This window comes from Amblyraja radiata, chromosome 21 (assembly GCF_010909765.2).
Source record: "Amblyraja radiata isolate CabotCenter1 chromosome 21, sAmbRad1.1.pri, whole genome shotgun sequence".
Taxonomy (NCBI): domain Eukaryota; kingdom Metazoa; phylum Chordata; class Chondrichthyes; order Rajiformes; family Rajidae; genus Amblyraja; species Amblyraja radiata.
In genome coordinates, this window is record NC_045976.1 from 13,241,231 (window position 1) to 13,261,121 (window position 19,891).

General features: G+C 45.0%; 1 protein-coding gene across 3 annotated transcripts in view; it reads left to right on the forward strand.

The window, feature by feature from the left end:
- The window catches only part of vwf (von Willebrand factor), an 82,645-nt gene that overhangs the window by 10,500 nt on the left and 52,254 nt on the right, over positions 1 to 19,891 (forward strand). For all 3 annotated transcript variants that reach the window (XM_033039593.1, XM_033039591.1, XM_033039592.1), the window contains 13 exons: positions 896 to 942; positions 2,458 to 2,594; positions 2,679 to 2,817; positions 3,079 to 3,179; positions 3,256 to 3,451; positions 4,960 to 5,175; positions 6,008 to 6,248; positions 7,544 to 7,638; positions 10,300 to 10,460; positions 10,541 to 10,644; positions 18,059 to 18,197; positions 18,897 to 19,031; positions 19,635 to 19,781. In XM_033039593.1, the coding sequence (XP_032895484.1) occupies positions 896 to 942; positions 2,458 to 2,594; positions 2,679 to 2,817; positions 3,079 to 3,179; positions 3,256 to 3,451; positions 4,960 to 5,175; positions 6,008 to 6,248; positions 7,544 to 7,638; positions 10,300 to 10,460; positions 10,541 to 10,644; positions 18,059 to 18,197; positions 18,897 to 19,031; positions 19,635 to 19,781 (1,858 nt within the window). The remainder of the gene's footprint in view (positions 1 to 895; positions 943 to 2,457; positions 2,595 to 2,678; positions 2,818 to 3,078; positions 3,180 to 3,255; positions 3,452 to 4,959; positions 5,176 to 6,007; positions 6,249 to 7,543; positions 7,639 to 10,299; positions 10,461 to 10,540; positions 10,645 to 18,058; positions 18,198 to 18,896; positions 19,032 to 19,634; positions 19,782 to 19,891) is intronic.

The window sequence follows — 19,891 nt, forward strand, 5'->3', positions numbered from 1 at the left end:
GGAGGCTGCCACTCACGGCGCCACCCGGTGGAGCAGTGTAATCACTGACAGTACATTTTGATGTTTCAATACTGATAATGTCACAAGAGGTTTTTTTTTTAGTAGGAGTTTCCTCCGTGCCTTAAGTTAGTATACAGCATAGAGAAGTACCGTTCCTTTAACTTTATGCCCATTTTTTGCACATTATGTTCAGAGGTGAGACTGCGGAATGGATGCAGAGATACAAAGTCATGGAGTCATAGAGTGATACAGTGTGGAAACAGGCCCTTCAGCCTATCTTGTCCACACAGGCCAACATGTCCCAGCTACACTTGTCACACCTGCCTGCGCTTGGTCCATATGCCTCCAAACCTGTCCTATCCATGTACCTGTCTAACTGCTTCTTAAATGTTGGGATAGTCCCAGCCTCAACTACCTCTTCTGGCAGCTTGTTCCATACACCCACAACCTTTTGTGTGAAAAAGTTACCCCTCAGATTCCTATTAAATCTTTTCTCCTTCACCTTAAACCTATGTCCTCTGGTCCTCGATTCACCTGCTTTGGGCAAAAGATCCTGTGCATCTACCCAATCTATTCCTCTCATGGTTTCATACATCTCTCTAAGATTATCCCTCATTGTCCTGCACTCTAGGGTATAGAGTCCCAGCCTATTCAACCTCTCCCTATAGCTCACACCCTCTAGTCCTGGCAACATCATAAATCTCTTCTGTACCCTTGACAGCTTGATAAAATCAAGTCTATTGCTCACTGTTGGTTCTTCCAGAACCCAAACCTTCAACTAAAATCCACCTGGAAATTCCAGTTGGATGACATTTGCAGCCCCTCCTCACTCGTTAGAAAAGTTGTCTATCAATTCTGCAAGTTTCCATGTTATGTTTGCAATTTTATCTTGCAGTGTCTGCAGCCACGGAAAATGGGAGTGTACTGACGAGGATTGTCCAGGTGTGCTTTCTATTTTATCATGAAAGTTGTAAAGTCTGAATGAGTTCAGTTGATGAGAGGCAGTTTTATTCACTCTCTTGTAGCCAACAGTTTTTTTAGTTTAGTTTAGAGATACAGTGTGGAGACAAGCCCTTCGCCCCACCGAGTCCGCGTCGACCAGTGATCCCCGCACACTAGCACTACTCTACACAAACTAGGGACAATTTTACATTGACACCAAGCCAATTAACCTGAAAATCTGTGCATCTATGGAGTGTGGGAGAAACCGAAGATCTCGAAGCAAACACAGGCAATTCACAGTGAGAAGGTACAAACTCCGTACAGACAAGCACCCGAAGTCAGGATTAAACCCGGGTCTCTGGTGTATAAAGTAGTAGCTCTGCCGATACGCCACCATGCCGCCCTTAGTTCACAATATGAATTTTAAAAGACACATTTGACCCGTTGAGATCAGATGGAGTCAATAATGGCTTTACAACGAGCACAGAACAGTACAGGAATGGGCCGTTCTCCCGACACTGTTGGTGAAAATAAATATGGAGATTCTAAAATAATCAAAGGACACTCATTGAATGTTTACCAAGGGAAGGCGGGAGCGTGAGAGTAGCTGTATAGATGTATCGACCCAGCATGAACTTGATGGACCGAATGGTCTCCCTACTCACGGCCAACTTCCTCTGATTCTCTTGTGTCTCACTTATCCGGTTGCAATGTCCTTGTACACATCGACAAGTGTTTGTTCCCTAAATCGGCAGCAAAATGAACAATATGTCTTTCTGTTGTCTGCCTCACAGAGGTGATGCTGAAATGGATGATCATCTTGCATCAATCTACCTGCCACGTTTAGAGTCACATAGTCATGCAGTATTGAAACAGGCCCTGTGGCCCAGCTTGCCTATGCCGACCAACATACCCCATCCACACTCATCCCACATGCCCATGTTTGGCCCATATCCTTCTGAACTGTCATATGAGGAAAGATTGAAAAGAATAGGCTTGTATTCACTGGAGTTGAGAAGGATGAGGGGGTATCTTATAGAAACATATAAAATTATAAAAGGACTGGACAAGCTAGATGCAGGGAAAATGTTCCCAATGTTGGGCGAGTCCAGAACCAGGGGCCACAGTCTTAGAATAAAGGGGAGGCCATTTAAGACTGAGGTGAGAAAAAAAGTTTTCACCCAGAGAGTTGTGAATTTATGGAATTCCCTGCCACAGAGGGCAGTGGAGGCCAAATCACTGGATGGATTTAAGAGAGAGTTAGATAGAGCTCCAGGGGCTAGTGGAATCAAGGGATATGGGGAGAAGGCAGGCACGGGTTATTGATTGGGGACGATCAGCCATGATCACAATGAATAGGCGGTGCTGGCTCGAAGGGCCGAATGGCCTCCTCCTGCACCTATTTTCTATGTTAAACCTTTCTTATCCATGTATCTGTCCGAGTGTCTTTGAAATGTTGTCATAGTACCAGCCTCAACTCATTCGTCTGGTGATATTTAACTTTCTCACAATTAGGGGAATGTTTTGTCATTGGGCAATCGCACTTCAAGAGTTTTGATGACAAGTACTTCACGTTTGCTGGGATGTGCCAGTACTTGCTGGCCAAAGACTGTGAGGGGGACACATTTGCAGTCTTCATTGAGAAAGTGCAGGTACAGTTGATCGTCACTCTCACTCGGTTCAATGATGAAGGATGTTTCTCGGCAGTATTCAGTGCTCTGAACTTTCTTCCCTAGTGTGCAGATGATCCAGACGCTGTTTGCATACGATCGGCCACTCTGAGGTTCCTGGAGCTGGAGAACATGAACATTAAACTCAAACATGGCGGCAGAGTCGCAATAAACGGCATGGACATACAACCACCACTAATACAAGGTTTGGACCATTATTATCAATAATTATTACCAATTATTAATCATTATTACCAATAGACACTGTGCTTTATAAGATTCAAAGAGTCTCATACAATGAAAATATCTCTTCTGTTACTCTTCGATTATTCATAGAGTCATGGAGCGATACAGCACAGAGATCGACCCTTCGGCCCACTGAGTCCATGCGGACCATTAGCCACTCTTTACACTGATCTTACATTCATCCTATTCTTTTGAAAATCTCATCTCATTCTTCCTACAGGAAGCCTTCGTATTCAGCACACCGTTCTGTCATCAGTTCGGGTGACATATGATGACGATTTTCAGTTTGACTGGGATGGCTATGGGAAGGTGAATCTGAAGGTACGGCCAAAGCATACAGGCTTCTATCAGACCCAGTCGTCTGCTGGCACTGAACTAACTCGCACCTTTCTTGTAGCTGGGCTCCGTGTACACCGGGGTAACCTGTGGCCTCTGTGGAAATTTCAATGGCAATGAAGGCGATGACTTCCTCACGCCATCCGGGCTTGTTGAACCCGAAATGGTCAACTTTGGGAACTCCTGGAAGATCAACGGAGGCTGTGCCGACTTGAAACAGATACATGCCGACCCTTGCAAGTTAAATCCCCAGAGAGGTAAACAGGTTTTGTTGCGGTTTTGGAGTGCCTCTTCTCATTCAATATGGACATTGTAATATTTTCTCTGGCAGTTGAGCCTACTGAGGAGTGAGGATGAATGGTAAATGCAGAGAGGTTCTGGGGGAGGGGGGAGGGGAGGGGGGAGGGGGGAGGGGGGAGGGGGGAGGCAGAACAAATACAACTAGGCTTCCCTCAACTCTCTCTAACGTGGATATCTACGTTTAGGAGAAAGTATTTAATGTTACTGTGGCACGTTATCCCTTCCTTTTCGGAATAATTGAGGTCTTAAAAGAAGCTCCGTGACTAGTCTGGTGATCGATGCAAAGACTGTCAAATAATTTACGGAAACAGTTGCTAAAAGGAGACAATGAGTGTCGTCACCGTAATCACATGAAGCAAACAGAGCTGGCTGCTGGAAGCTCAAGCCTTTAAACATTACATTTAAGTTTAGGTTTATTATTATAGTCATGTACAGTGAATAACTTTGTTTTGCATGCTATCCATTCAGATTAGATGTACCATACATAAATACAATCGTCAAACTCAAGTACAAAAGGTAGAACAAAGGGGAAGATACAGAGTGCAGAATATAGTTCTCAGCTTTGTAGCACAGCGGTTCCAGAGACAAAGTCCAATGTCCGCAATGGGGTAGAGGTGAATCGGACAGTACCCTAGCTTATGGAAGACTATTCAGAAGTCTGATAACAGAGAGGAAGCTGCTCCTGAGTCTGGTGATACCTGCTTTCAAGCTTCTGTATCTGTACGTGACATTAGTACGTGACATTACGTGACATTACTGATTGTGGATGATCAGCCATGATCACATTGAATGGCGGTGCTGGCTCGAAGGGCCAAATGGCCTACTCCTGCACCTATTGTCTATTGTCTATAGTATGAACGCGCGAGACTATCACTAGAGATCAGACTGCAGCCTGCACTGCTGACGATAGCAGCACCATTCTGCAAATAGCAGGGACCTTTAGTTAACTGCGATAGATAACGTTCTGTAATTAGGACATTTCAGGTCTATGATTACAAACATGAAGTCACCTCTTTGGATAGTACAGATTGACAGAGTGGAGCCCAGTGTTGATAATATGGCTCTGAGCAGTAGGATGTCTAACTGTGTTAGTGGTGTGGAAGAGACACTTAGCACCTGCTGTAAGAAAACAAAACCTTTAATAAAATAGATACAAGGAATTGCAGATGCTGTTTTACGCTGATGAGGCCGATAGTAATTCTTTGTTAGACACAAAGTGCTGGAATAATTTGTCAGGCAATATCTCTAGAGACCATGGAAAGGTGATGTTTTGGGTTGGGACTCTTCTTCAGACTCAGTCTGCCTGTGCATTTGAAGAAGGATCTCGACCCGAAACATCACCTGTCTACGTTCTCCCGAGATGCTGCTTGACCCGCTGAGTTCCTCCAGTGCTTTGTTTCTTTCAATGTTGTGGACGTTCAGCAGATTAGTGAGCAGTCATGGGATGTTTGCATTTGCGTTTCAGTGAGGTACGCGGAGGAGGTGTGCTCGGTCCTGTTGCTGACTGAGTTTGTGCCGTGCCACCATGAAGTGAGCCCTGCTCCTTTCCTCAAGATCTGCCACTACGACGTGTGTGCCTGCTCCAGTGGCAACCAGTGCCTCTGCTCTGCCATCGCCAGCTATGCCGCCATGTGTGCCAGGAGAGGTGTCCTTATCAACTGGAGATCGCCCGACTTCTGCGGTGAGTCCCTCACGCCTTCCCATCCCTTTCTCTTTTAACAATGACGAATGAAACACAACGTTACCCAGCATTATAGGAAACGTTGCATTCTCGGGGGTCACGTCACTGTACATAATACAACAATCACCACTTTTCATGCAACTTACCTGTGGGTAAATGAGAGAATGCTTTTGCAGTCAATATTCTTAGTTTCGTTTAGTTTAGAGATGCAGCGTGGAAACAGGCCCTTCGGCCCATCGAGTCGGCGCCGACCAGCGATCACCAGTTCACACTAGTTCTACCCTACACATTAGGACAATTTACAGAAGCCAATTGACCTACAAACCTGCACATCTTTGGAGTGTGGGAGGAAACCGGAGCACCCGGAAAAAGCCCACACGTTCAAAGGGAGAACATACAAACTCCACACAGACAGGCTTTTAGATAGGCACATGGAAGTACAAGGAATGGGAGTTTGTGGGTCATTTATAGGCAGATGAGATCAGTTGAACTTGGTTTTATGTTCGGCACTAACATTGTGGGCCGAAGGACCCATTCCTGTGATGTACTGTTCTATGTTCTCTTTAGTTTCGTTTCTGAGGTACAGTAATAAGCTATTTTGTTCCGTGCTATCTCGTCAGTTGAAGGACCGCACATGGGTGTCAGGGGTTATGAGGAGAATGGGGTTGAGAGGGGAAGATAGATCAGCTATGATTGAATGGCGGAGTGGCCCATTTCTACTCGAATCACATAAGCTTATGATTGCGGTCAAGCTGTCCACAGTGTGTAGATACACGATAAAAGGAGTCATGTTCTATATAACCATGTTTTCTTTCTCGATATGTTCTGGCAGAGATGAACTGTGCTGATGGGCAGCTTTACGAGCAGTGTGGCACTCCTTGCAACCAGACCTGCAGATCGCTGTCCAGCCTGGATACAGAATGCACTGAGTTTTGCCTGGAAGGCTGCTACTGCCCCCCCGGCCAGTATGCCAATGAGGAGGGTCAGTGTGTCCCACAGTCAGAGTGTTCCTGCTACTTCAACGACGAGATCTACAAACCACACGAGGAAATCACATTTGAAAACGTCATATGGTGAGATAAGTGGAGTGGAAAACAAAGTTTCTGAACCTGCCGTCTGAGAAATTTTAACTGAAATTTCAGACGGAATTCTATTCTTCGGGAGACCCAGTGTTATAAATGCCATGTAATTTTGCAATTGACCATATTCAATTCTCATTAAACCAATCCACTGAAAGCATTAGGGGCGGCACAGTGGTGCAGCAGTAGACTTGCCTTCTTATAGTGTCAGAGACCCAGGTTTGATCTTGACTATGGGTGTTGTCTGTACGTAGTTTGCACATTCTACCCGTGACACATGGGTTTTCTCCGGGTGCTCCGTTTTTCTCCTGAACGCCAAAGACATACAGTTTGAAGTTAATAGGCTTCTGTAACAATTGTAGATTGCCCCTAGTGTATAGGATAGTGCCTCTGTATGGGATGATTGCTGGTCGCACGGACTCAGGGAGCTAAGATAGACACAAAAAGCTGGAGTAACTCAGCGGGTCAGATTGCATCTCCGGACAAAAGGAATAGGTGACGTTCTTCAGACTGTATCAGACTGATACTTTACTGTATCTTGCGGTGCTGGCTCGAAGGGCCGAATGGCCTACTCCTGCACCTATTGTCCATTGTCTATCTCTAAAGTAAAATAAAGTCTATTAAAACAATAGTAAGAAGTAGTAAGTAGTAAATCCCCACAGGAGATACTGTCTTGGGCAGTGAATGGGTGTGATATTGGCCCTACACGTGGTCAAACATCTGGTTGGCCCCAGGATACAATCATACTCTGTGCATCCGCTGTGGCATTTGAGTGCGTTTGGATTTTAAAGCCAGATAACCACATTTATTTCTAAAATTGAGGGTCAGTCACTGTGAAGCATTCTCAGATTGTTTCACACTTTGTCCTGCTTGGACTAGTTTGCTTACTTCTAGTGTTTGAGGGCGACACAGTAGCACAGTGGTAGAGCTGCTGCCACACAGCGCCAGTGACCCAGGTTCGATCCTGACCTCGAGTGCTGTCTGTGTGGAGTTTGTTGGGAGTTCTCCCTGTGGCCGCGTGGCTTTCCTCCAGGTGCTTCGGTTTCCTCCCACATCCCAAAGACGTGCAGGTTTGTAGGTTAATTGGCCCTCTGTAAATTGCCGCTAGTGTGTAGGGAGTGGACGGGAAAGTGGGATAACGTGGAACTAGTGTGAACAGGTGGTTGGGGTGGAGTCATGGGCCAAAGGACCTGTTTCAATGCTGTGCCTCTATATGAAGCACAGCTGATGGTTGTGGTGTTTGGTCTTGACTTATCCTTAAGTTTCAAACCTTCTGTTTTCTATGACAGTTACTGTGAAGATGGTGTGATGCATTGCAGCTCAAACGATGTGATCCATAATTATCCACCAAGCATTTTCTCAGACGCTGAAGTGGTTGGCAGAGGTAAGAGTTTGTGTTTAACACTTCCCTGGTATTTGCTGAGTATTTGAGGTTGGAGTTACGCCAAAAAGCCCAGATATTTGTAGCACCACGGCATGCAACCAACCTTCCTGGGGAATATATTTTATTTGCTGACTCTGACATTCATAGAAATTCACCACCTTGATATTCAGTCTAACGATGGAAATCCTTCATGGAGTGGACTGGAAATTGGTGAGGAAGGCCACAGCTGGAGTATTGTGCTCAGTTTTGTTCACCCTGTTATAAGAAAGATGTTGTTAAGCTCGAAAGGGTGCAGAAAAGAAGATGTTGCCAGGTGTCGAGGGGCTGAGCAAAACGGGGAGGTTGAGCAGGCTAGAACTTTATTTCTTGAAGTGCAGGAGGATGAGTGGTGATCTTATAGAGATGTACAAGATCATGAGAGGAATAAATAGGGTAAATGCACAAAGTGCACGGAGAATCCAGAGTGTGGACACCAAGTTCCACGAGTTTGGAGATGAGGATAATGGAAAGCAGAGCTAGAGTCCATACATCTGACGTAGGGACTTATCCAGGGATGAGTTCCAGAGATGAGTATAGGGCCAGGGAGATGGCGTCAGCCATGGACCTGTGGTGGCAGTGGGCGAACAGCAGTGGGTCCAGGTTACCATACGATATGATACGATAAAAATTTATATATCCCCGGAAGGAAATTGGTCTGCCAACAGTCACAACACACAAGATACACTTGCAATTAAAAGTGCAAAAAAAAGGGACTAGCGACCGTTGGCTGGCTGCCGTGTGCACAGCGCCTAAACAGAACAAACCGGATCGAACAACAAATAAACACAGGCTTATCCCCTGGGCAGAGGATTCTAAAACTAGAGTGCCCCCCCCCCCCATGGGCCTGGCCCCCATTTTTCTTCACCGTGGTCCCCCCACACGGTCACCCTCCACAGCCAGGGTGCTTGGTATCCTGGATTTAATACGTTCCATAACAGAGAGACAAGGAACTGCAGATACTGGTCTACAAAAAACCCCCCAAAGTGCTGGAGTAACTCAGCAGGCAGCATCTCAGGAGAACATGGATAGAAGGTGTTTCGGGTTGGGATCCTTCAGGGAGGGAAGTCTGAAGAATGGTCCCAACAATTGTAAAGAAGGCACATCAGCGACTCTACTTCCTGAGAAGATTACGGAGATTCGGCATGTCGAAGAGGATTCTCCTAAACATCTACAGGTGCACGGTAGAGAGCATTCGGCAACTTGAACGTCCAGGAGCGAAAAAGACTACAAAAAGTTGCCCAGTCCATCACCGGCTTTGACCTCCCCACCGTCAAAGGGATCTATTGTAGTCGCTGCCTCAAAAAGGCAGCCAAAATCATGAAGGACCCACACCATCCTGGCCACACACTCATCTCACCACTGCCATCAGGAAGAAGGTACAGGAGCCTGAAAACTGTAAAGTCCAGGTTCAGGAACAGCTTCTTCCCCACAGCCATCAGGCTATTAAACAACGAATAAGCTCTAAGCTCTGAACTGCAAAAGATTATATTATTTGTTATTTGCACTATGTTTGTTATTTATTGAACTTTTTCTTTCTTTTTTCCCCGTTATTTACAATGTTTACATATTCACATATTCTGTTGTGCTGCAGCAAGTAAGAATTTCATTATCCAGTCCAGGACATATGACAATAAAACACTCCTGTCTCTTGAACCCAGAACATCACCTATCCATGTCCCCCCAGAGACGCTGCTTGACCTGCTGAGCTACTCCGGCATATTTTCTCTTATTACATAAGTGCAGTATGTTATATTATTTATTGAGTAATATACGCTATATTCACAGGGATCGTCAAACTAAAGTTCACGCGGAGACATTGTGGCTGATAGTTCGTGCACACATCAGTCCAGTGAATGCTTAATGCTATCAGTCATCTTCCATTATGTTTAGGAAGGAACTGCAGATGCTGGTTTACACCGAAGATAAACAGAAAATGCTAGAGTAACTCAGCGGAACAGACAGCACCTCTGGATAGAACGAAACATAGACACATAGAAACATAGAAAATAGGTGCAGGAGTAGGCCATTCGGCCCTTCGAGCCAGCACTGTCATTCAATATGATCATGGCTGATCATCCAAAATCAGTACCCCGTTCCTGCTTTCTCCCCATATCCCTCGATTCCATTAGCCCTAAGAGCTATATTTAACTCTCTCGTGAAAACATCCAGTGAATAGGCCTCCACTGCCCTCTGTGGCAGAGAATTCCACAGATTCACAACTCTCTGGGTGGAAACGTTTTTCTTCACCTCAGTCCTAAATGGCCTACCCCTTTTCCTTAAACTGTAGCCCCTGGTTCTGGACTCCCCTAACATCGGGAACATTTTTCTTGCATCTAGCCTGCCCAATCCCTTCAGAATTTTATATGCTTCAAATGGGTAACATTTGGGGTCGAGACCATTCTTCAGACTGTCTTGACCATAAAACGTCAACCATTCCTTCTATCCAGAGATGCTGCCTGTCCTGCTGAGTTACTGCAGCATTTTGTGTCTATCATCCATTATGATGTTGTGTCTATTACGATCCTGTGTCAAAGGCTGGTGATAATTTGCATGGTTAAGATAGCATGTAATTCCCAAGCTCTGTTTTTAAGTAGTTTTGACTGAACCGCGATTTTCCCTCAGTCAAGCGGGACACGAGTTGCTCTCCACCCATGAGAAGATTTGATTGCCCAGAAGATGACCCGACAGCGAAAGGCATTGAATGTATGAAGATCTGCCAGAACTATGACTTTGACTGCGTGAGCTCAAGGTGCACGTCCGGCTGCATGTGCCCTCCAGGGAAGGTGAGAACCATAACTCCCACAGTGACCCAGTCCTCTGACCAAGGTGTAGATACATACCTTACATATTGTCTCTACTTCAGGTCCAGGTGGGGACTATGTGCATCTCTCCAGAAATGTGCTCCTGTCGACACAAGGGCATGGAATATGGCCCTGGAGAAACTATACAGAAAGATTGCAATACCTGGTAATGTATTTTTACTCACCTTCCTTAACACAGGCTTGTTCACTGCAAATTATTGCCAGGATGTTTTTACATATAAAACAGTTTAGCTCAGTTTACTTTAGAGATACAGCATGGAAACAGGCCCTTCAGTCCACTGAGTCCACACCAACCAGCGATCACATGTACACTAGTTTAATTTAGTTTATTTTAGAGATACAGTGTGGAAAAATGCCCTTCGGCCCACCGAGTTCGTGCTGACCAGCGTTCCCCGCACACTAGCACTATCCTGTACACACTAGTACTATCCTGTACACACTAGCACTATCCTGTACACACTAGCACTATCCTGTACACACTAGCACTATCCTGTACACACTAGCACTATCCTGTACACACCAGCACTATCCTGTACACACTAGCACTATCCTGTACACACTAGCACTATCCTGTACACACTAGCACTATCCTGTACACACTAGCACTATCCTGTACACACTAGCACTATCCTGTACACACTAGCACTATCCTGTACACACTAGCACTATCCTGTACACACTAGCACTATCCTGTACACACTAGCACTATCCTGTACACACTAGCACTATCCTGTACACACTAGCACTATCCTGTACACACTAGGGACAATTTACAATTTTACCAAGCCTACAAATCTGCATGTCTTAGGAGTGTGGGAGGAAACGGGAGCACCCGGAGAAAACCCACACAGGTCACCATGAGCTACCCTTTGCCTGCGAGCGGAGATATAGAACGTAGAACATAGAATGTGGATCGTAGAACAGTACAGCTCAGGAATAATGTCTGTGTCAAACATGATACCAAATTAAACTGCACAAGGTCTATATCCCTCCATTCCTTGCCTGTTCCAGTGCTGGTCTAAATGCCTCTTAAATATTGTCATAGTATCTACCTCCACCACCACACCTGGTCACATTCCAGGCACCCGCCACTCTCTGTATGAAAAGGCTTGTCTTGTAAATGTCCATTTAAACATTTCCCCCTCTCACATTACAGTCATGCCCCTCTGGCCTTTCACATTTTCACCCGGGGACTGTCTACCTAATCTGAGGAAAGACATTCTTGCCATCCTAATCTGAGGAAAGACATTCTTGCATAGAGGGAGTACAGAGAAGGTTCACCAGACTGATTCCTGGGATGTCAGGGCTTTCATATGAAGAAAGACTGGATAGACTCGGCTTGTACTCGCTAGAATTTAGAAGATTGAGGGGGGATCTTATAGAAATTTACAAAATGCTTAAGGGGTTGGACAGGCTAGATGCAGGAAGATTGCTCCCGATGTTGGGGAAGTCCAGAACAAGGGGTCACAGTTTAAGGATAAGGGGAAAATCTTTTAGGACCGAGATGAGAAAAACATTTTCACACAGATAGTGGTGAATCTCTGGAATTCTCTGCCACAGAAGGTAGTTGAGGCCAGTTCATTGGCTATATTTGAGAGGGAGTTAGATGTGGCCCTTGTGGCTAAAGGGATCAGGGGGTATGGAGAGAAGGCAGGTACAGGATACTGAGATAGATGATCAGCCATGATCATATTGAATGGCGGTGCAGGCTCGAAGGGCCGAATGGCCTACTCCTGCACCCATTTTCTATGTTTCTACCCTATCTATGCCTCTCATAATTGTATAAACATCTGGATGTGGATGTGGATGTGGATGTAATACGCTGCAAAGCTCTAGATAGAGCTTCACTCAGCACTATGATGGTGGTGGACATGCTAGTCAAGATGGAGATGCTTTTGGAGTGTATGTGTTGATGTTTTGGAGATCTCTGATGCTGGCTGGTAGGGTATTCCAATCTCTTGCTGTCTTGAAGAAAAATGAGTTAGAAAGTGCTAATGAAGTGCCGTGTGGAATTAAATAATTTCCGGGTTGGCAGCTTCTGGTTGACATGCCGATGGGTGCTTGGGTTAACTAGATGTGCTCCCCCATCTTTAAATCAATAATGGTATTCTTGATCTTGTGGAATGTTGTCAGTCTGACGAACTTGCGATGAGTAGTAGGTGGATGAAGTTTAAGGTTCTTTATCATGCTGGAGACTGAGCTCTGCCACTTGTAGTTGTTAGATATGAACCTTGCTCCACTGTTTTGCACTGCCTGGATCTTATTGATCTATCAGGTTTCCCCCTCGGGCTTTAATGGAAATGTCGTCGTTTGGAGTCTGCAGTAGTGGACCTAGTGAAAGGTGATGTGAATTGTGGTGTGGGGTTGGTGAGAGTTAGAGGGAGGTGGGCTTCGCCAGAGGATGAGGGTAAATCAAGACTCCCTCACCACCATCAGGAGTATTCTCCCACATGGTCTGACGAGAAATCCATCAGTACGCCTCTGCTCAGACCTATAACTAAGGTTACAGTCACAGTGGCGCAGTGTTAGAGTTGCTGCCTCACAGCATCAGAGACCTGGGTTCACTCCTGACCTTGGGTGGCGTCTGTATGTAGTTTGCACGTTTATCTGTGACTGCGCGGGTTTTCTCCGGGTGCTTCAGTTTCCTCCCACATTCCAATGATGTGCGGATTTGTAGGTTAATTGGCTTCTGTAACATGTCCCTAGTGTGTAGGATAGAACTGGTGCGAATGGACGATCACTGGTTGTTGCAGGCTCAGTGGGCTGAAGGACCCATTTCCACGCTGTAACTCTAAACTAAACTAAACTGTTCTCACATGCATCATAAGCTAACATACAAAGATGTCCCACTCCCTTTCATCCTCTTGAGCTTTTGTATCAATATGAGCAGGTTAACAGTGACAGGACACTTTGAAACCATAGTAGATTACCCTCAGTTTAACTGACTCTCCAGCTTGCTTCAGGGAGTTACGACTAGGGTGTAGAAAGAAATTGCAGATGCTGATTTACACTGAGGATAGACACAAAATGCTGGAGTAACTCAGCGGGACAGGCATCATCTCTGGAGAGAAGGAATGGGTGATATTTTGGGTCGAGACGTTTTTCTTCAGCCCAGGGCTTGACTCCTCATGTCCGCCCTGACTATCAGCTTGTGAGCCAGGACTGCCCGCATTGACACTGCACCGTGATGCGTGCGAGAGGTCTCCCTGTGTTTGAGCTGTGTTTGGGTATAAGCGGAATCACACATTTTTCTGCAGAGATGTGTCAATGCCCGCACAACACTGACAAAGAACGCAATCTGGCCTGCTTGAACTGAGATCACAAATGTAAACTTGACCATAAAATAAACACTAGAGCATGATTTTCTATAATATTAGCCAGCCATCAAATAATAGGAACTACATCAGAACAATCGTAAAACAAAGGAATGTCCATGTTTTGGCCCGTACCGTTTTTCTGTCGGAATGTTTATTGAGTGAGACTGTGCTTCTTGACATTCAGGAATTTTTTGTGGTACTTCCTGCCATTTGTTTATGCCTTGCAACGATTACGTTTTCCAGATAATTCCACTATACTCTCTGAGCCAGTTGGCAAAAATACAATAAGCAAAAGATAGACACAAAAAGCTGGAGTAACTCAGAGGGACAGGCAGCATCTCTGGAGAGAAGGAATGGGTGAGGTTTTGGGTCGAGACCCTTCTTCATACTCCATAGGGTCTCGACACGAAACGCCACCCATTCCTTCTCTCCAGAGATGCTGCCTGTGCTGCTGAGTTACTCCAGCATTTTTTGTCTGTCTTCAGTTTAAACCAGCATCTTCAGTTCCTTCCTATACAATAAGCAAAGCTTAGTGTTGATCATCGACTATAATGTACTTTTCATAAGATGTTCCGACAACCTCAAAAGTAGTCCAATTCTGTTTTGTCTCTGGATCCCAAATCACAAATCAATTACACTCACTTTTCCAAAAAGATGACATCTTGCAGGAAGTAATCTATGTTAATTCCTCTCCACATTACTTGTGTTTAATAAACAGAGAGATTGTCCAGCACCACCAACCTGGCACATCCTCCTTTCTATGATTTAATTTGTGCTGCAACAATATGCCTGGGTATATATGCTGTGCATTGCTAGAGGGCAGCCACTATAAGGTTTCATTTGTAGGAAGGACCTGCAGATGCTGGTTAAAACCAAAGATAGGCACAAAATGCTGCAGTAACTAAGCGGGAGGCAACATCTCTGGAGAGAAGGATGAAGGAATGAAGACGGTCTGAAGAAGGGTCTCGACCCGAAACGTCACCCATTCCTTCTCTCCAGCGATACTGCCTGTCCCGCTGATTTACTCCAGCATTTTGTGACTATGTAAGGTTTCATTTGACTGCTTGCAGCTTTTACTTTTCAAATGGCAACATTATCTACCCGGCAGCCTGTCAGAATGCGAGCTAGATTAACGTTGGTGGTTGGTTACCTTCATCTGAACATTTAATTAGGAACTTCAAAGCATATCACTGCCATTTTAATTTCTCGTAATTTTAGTATTTAATTTTAGAGATACAGTGTGGAAACAGGCCCTTCGGCCTACTGAGTCCATGCCTACCGGTGGTCACCCCGTACACTAGTCCTATCCTACACACTTACAGAGGATCATTATAGACCATCTACATTTAACCTACAAACCCACACGTCTTTGGAATGCGGGACGAAACTGGAGCACGCGGAGAAAACCCACGTGGTCAAGGTGAGAACAAGCAAACTCCATACGGAGAGCACCCGCAGTGAGGATTGAACCCCTGTCTCTGGCACTGTGCGGGAGCAACTCTACTGCTGTGCCACTGTGTCGCCTTAATTAATGGAGACATTGACCCATTTACCATAAGTAGATTAGTGCAGTGATTATTCAAAAAGGCCAGGCACAGATCATAGCTCACATGCAATGAGATTCAGGTTCAGGCTATTATCATATACATCAGGGTGCAATGAAAATTCCTTGTTCACACAAAGCTCTCATTCAACGGCCGGACATGCCCTCTCCGACCAACATCTCATCTTTACTAGTCCCACCTGCCTGCATTTAGCCCATATCCCTCTAAACCTGTCCTATCCATGTACCTGTCTAGTTGTTTCTTAAACATTGCGTTAGTCCCTGCCTCAACTACCTATTCTGAGAGCGCTTTTTCAGACCAATCGTGGTGGGGAGGGGGAGAAAATCTTGTGTTAATCCTTTCTTCAAATAGTGGTTTAGTTTCCCGTTAAAGTTGAGCGTGGCTTCTCTTGCACAATTAAGAGAAAGCCATGCTCAATCACAGCGCCAGGAACCCGGGCTTGATCCTGACCTTGGGTGCTGTCCATGAGGGGCTTGCACGTACTCCCTGCGACCGCGTGGGTTTCCTCATGGTGTTCCGGTTTCCTCCCACATCCCAAAGACATGCGGGATTGTAGGTTAATTGGCCCTCTGTAAATTGTCCTCTCGTGGATGAGAAAGTGGGATAACATAGAACTAGCGTGAATAGGTGACCGATGGTCAGCATGGAAACTGGAAACCCACGTGGTCCCAGGGAGAACGTGCAAACTCTGAAGGGCCTGTTTCCAAGCAATATCTCTAAACTGAATCCAATAATCTAACAGCCTTTTGTATAACAACAGACAACTCAGCAAGCAAGTTCACATTCTTTGTGATCATTTTGAAGTCACGACCCTTTGTCACGGACTTTCCAAACACAGGAAGTTGCCTTTCATAATTCAATGTTATCAGAGCTCATCATCATTTCAAAATATTTTGTTAGTTCTCCTCTGGGCATTGTGATTCAGCGACAACTGTTCCTGAGCTACAAATCACGCCACATTATTAGTTTCTCTTGTTAAACTTTGCTGTGCACAATTGAAGAAAGCAAATTATATTTATTTGTATAAAACTGCGATTAATATAAATAATTTCGGCTGAAACACAATAGAAGGGTCTCGACCCGAAACGTCACCCATTCCTTCTCTCCAGAGATGTTGCCTGTCCCACTGAGTTACTCCAGCATTTTGTGTCTACCTTCGATTTAAACCAGTACCTGCAGTTCTTTCCTACATATGAAGCTAAGTTAAACTGATCTCATCTGTGACTCTCCACAAATGACCCATATTCCTCTATTCCCTACAAAGACATGCCCCGATCTAAATAATAATAATGGATGGGATTTATATAGCGCCTTTCTAATACTCAAGGCGCTTTACATCGCATTATTCATTCACTCCTCAGTCACACTCGGTGGTGGTAAACTACTTCTGTAGCCACAGCTGCCCTGGGGCAGACTGACGGAAGCGTGGCTGCCAATCTGCGCCTACGGCCCCTCCGACCACCACCAATCACTCACACACATTCACACACATTCACACACAGGCAAAGGTGGGTGAAGTGTCTTGCCCAAGGACACAACGACAGTATGCACTCCAAGCGGGATTCGAACCGGCTACCTTCCGGTTGCCAGCCGAACACTTAGCCCATTGTGCCATCTGTCGTCCCGACCATCGTATCTGTGTAGCAGGGGTGGGCCTGGCCTGGCGATGGTGTCCGTGACTCCCCCGCTGCTCCGCCACTCCGTGCCGCTGCAGGCCGCGTCCGATCCAATGATGACGGATGCTACATGCACAGAAATCACAGATTTCTCCAAGGCAATCGAAAGGTTGAATTGAGGTTTGCTGTTTACCAGGTGTTATATCATTGTTAGTGGGAGAGTGTGAGGACAGTCATGAGGAAAGAAGATTTCACAGCATCCCTGTGGTTGCAACAAAAAGGCTCACATAGAGTGGTGTCAACCTGTAATTTAAAAATCACGATAGTCACAGGGCTGTACTACGTGGAAACAGGCCCTTCGGCCCACCCTGTCCCTGCCAACCAAGGTTGCATAGTCTCATTTGTCTGTATTTGGCCTCTAAACTCTTCCAATCCCAATATCTGCCTAAATGGCCATTAACATTTGTAATTGTATCATTTTCTCTAGTTTCCTCTGGCACTTATTTCCAGATACGGACTACCCTCTGAGTGAAAAGGCTGCTCCTGAGTTCTGTCTCAAATCTCTCTCCTTTTACCTTAAGCCCGTGTCTTCTAGTTTTAGAATCTGCTTCCCTGGGAAAACAGACTCAGTGTTTGCCATGTCCATGCCCCTCAAGATCTTGTACGCCTCAGAAAGGTCACCCTTCAGCCTCCTATGCTCTTATGATAAATCATGATCTCAGCCTATCCAACCTCTCCCTATAAGTCAAGCCCACAAGCCCATGTAACATCCTGGTGAATCGCTTCTGACCATTTCCAATTGAATGACAAATGTCTTGTTGCCGGGCGGCCAGAGCTGCACACAATGCCCCAAGTGTTGTCCAACCAACAACTTGTACAGCTACTGAATGCAATGAGCTATTTGTTGAGTGAGAACGAGTGACTTGGGTGGAAAAAACATGTTCACCAATGGACCTCTTGTACCATCTTCAAGATCAACTGCATTCTGTTTCTTCAAGATGTCGGCCAACTCTCTTCAGTGAAAATGGAATTTACCGTTTGCTTTCATTTTGTTTTTGCAGTAAATGTCTCAATCGCAAGTGGCAGTGCACTGATAAAGTGTGCGATGGTATCTGCCTTGGCGTTGGTGAGGCCCACTACATCACCTTCGATGGGCTGAAGTACACTTTCCCAGGCCAGTGTCAGTATGTGCTGGTTCAGGTATGGACACTCTCTGTGGTTCAACAGAGGGTCTGGGAATTACCAAAGAGTTCGTTGACAAATGTCTTTGTCTTTGCATGTAAGCCATTGAACTCCTAACTTCTGGCAATAGTTATCTTTTAAGCAGGACTACCCATTATCCAACCATTTCCCTTTACAATTCTCGAACAAAAATCAATGCTTCACCAACCTGCAATATCAACACTGTTTCTCTTTCTACAGATGCTGCCATTACCACCATTTTCTATTAATGTTTCCATTATCGATGCATCCCTTCTTTATTTTTTTCAAATAAACAAAACCTTACCATATGTTTCTGTGCCATCACCTCCATTGTTACCTGTAAACTAAATAAATACCTTGTTTAAAAGAGGAAGATGGGAATAGGCCCAAAACGTCATCTGTCCATTCCTTCCAAAGATGCTGCCTGACCCGCTGAGTTCTTCCAGCACTTTGTGTTTTGCTCTAGGTTCCAACATCTGCAGGTCCTTGTGCCTCTGTGTTTCCAAATGTCTGAAGTTCTTATTGCTATTCATAATTATGCTCCCCTGACCTGCCATCTTGATCCTGTGCAGAAGTAGTTTTCTTTGACTCACATTTTCCTTGCCTGTGGACATCTCAGGGAATGGCTCTTACCTACATTTTAATCATTTTAGTTGTTTCTCTTCTTTGACTTTTGACGTTTTTCATAACTTGTAGGACAGTTGCGGTGGGAATGAAGGAACATTCCGCATCTTAGTGGAACACAGTGGCTGTGGGTTGCCAGGAGAAGAATGTTCAAAAGACATCACCGTGTTATACGATGGCGGAGAGCTGGAGCTGTTTGCGAGAGAGGTGAGTACATAGATAACCTCTTCTTCTTGGAGAAATGAAGCTTCTGGCTTTGCTCAAAGTGTGTGACCAACCTTCTCCAGCCCAACCTCATTACCGACATTGGACGTTGTCTCTGTAACAGTAACAGTACAATGCTGCACCACCATATTCTACAATATACATGTTGTATTCATGTATAGTATGAATTGGAAAGACACAAAGTGCTGGAGTAACTCAGTGGATCAGGCAGCATTCCTGGATAGGTGACCTTTTGGATTGCTACCCTTCTTCAGACGTTCTCCAGGTTCTGAAGGGTCTAGACCTGAAACTTCACCTATCCATGTCCTCCAGAGATGCTGTCTACCTGTTACTCCAGCACTTTGTATCTTTTCTTGGTAAACCAGCATCTGCATTTTCTTGTTTCGACTCTATAATATTAATTGGATTGTATAATAGTATAGTATGGATTGGATAGCAATATTGATTGGATATAAGTATAGTATTGATTAGATGGCAAGCAGACAAAAACTTTTAACCTTGGTACACATGATAATAATAATAAAGTGAATGACAACACTTAGACTTTTATTTCTTCACTGATAATTTTAATCTTTTTTTGATTAGGTGATTATCAAAAAGCCATTTAAGAATGGAGAAGACATGCAGATATTTAATTCTGGTCTTTACTCCATAATAGTACTGGGTAAAGCGATTTCTATCCTGTGGGACAAAGGCACTCGCATCTCTGTACAAATTAAGGGGCAGTACAAGGTAAGTAGATTTCAATGATTTATTCGGAACATAGAACAGTACAGCACAGGAACAAGCCCTTCGGCCCACAATGTCTGTACTGAACATAATGCCAAGATAAACTAATCTCC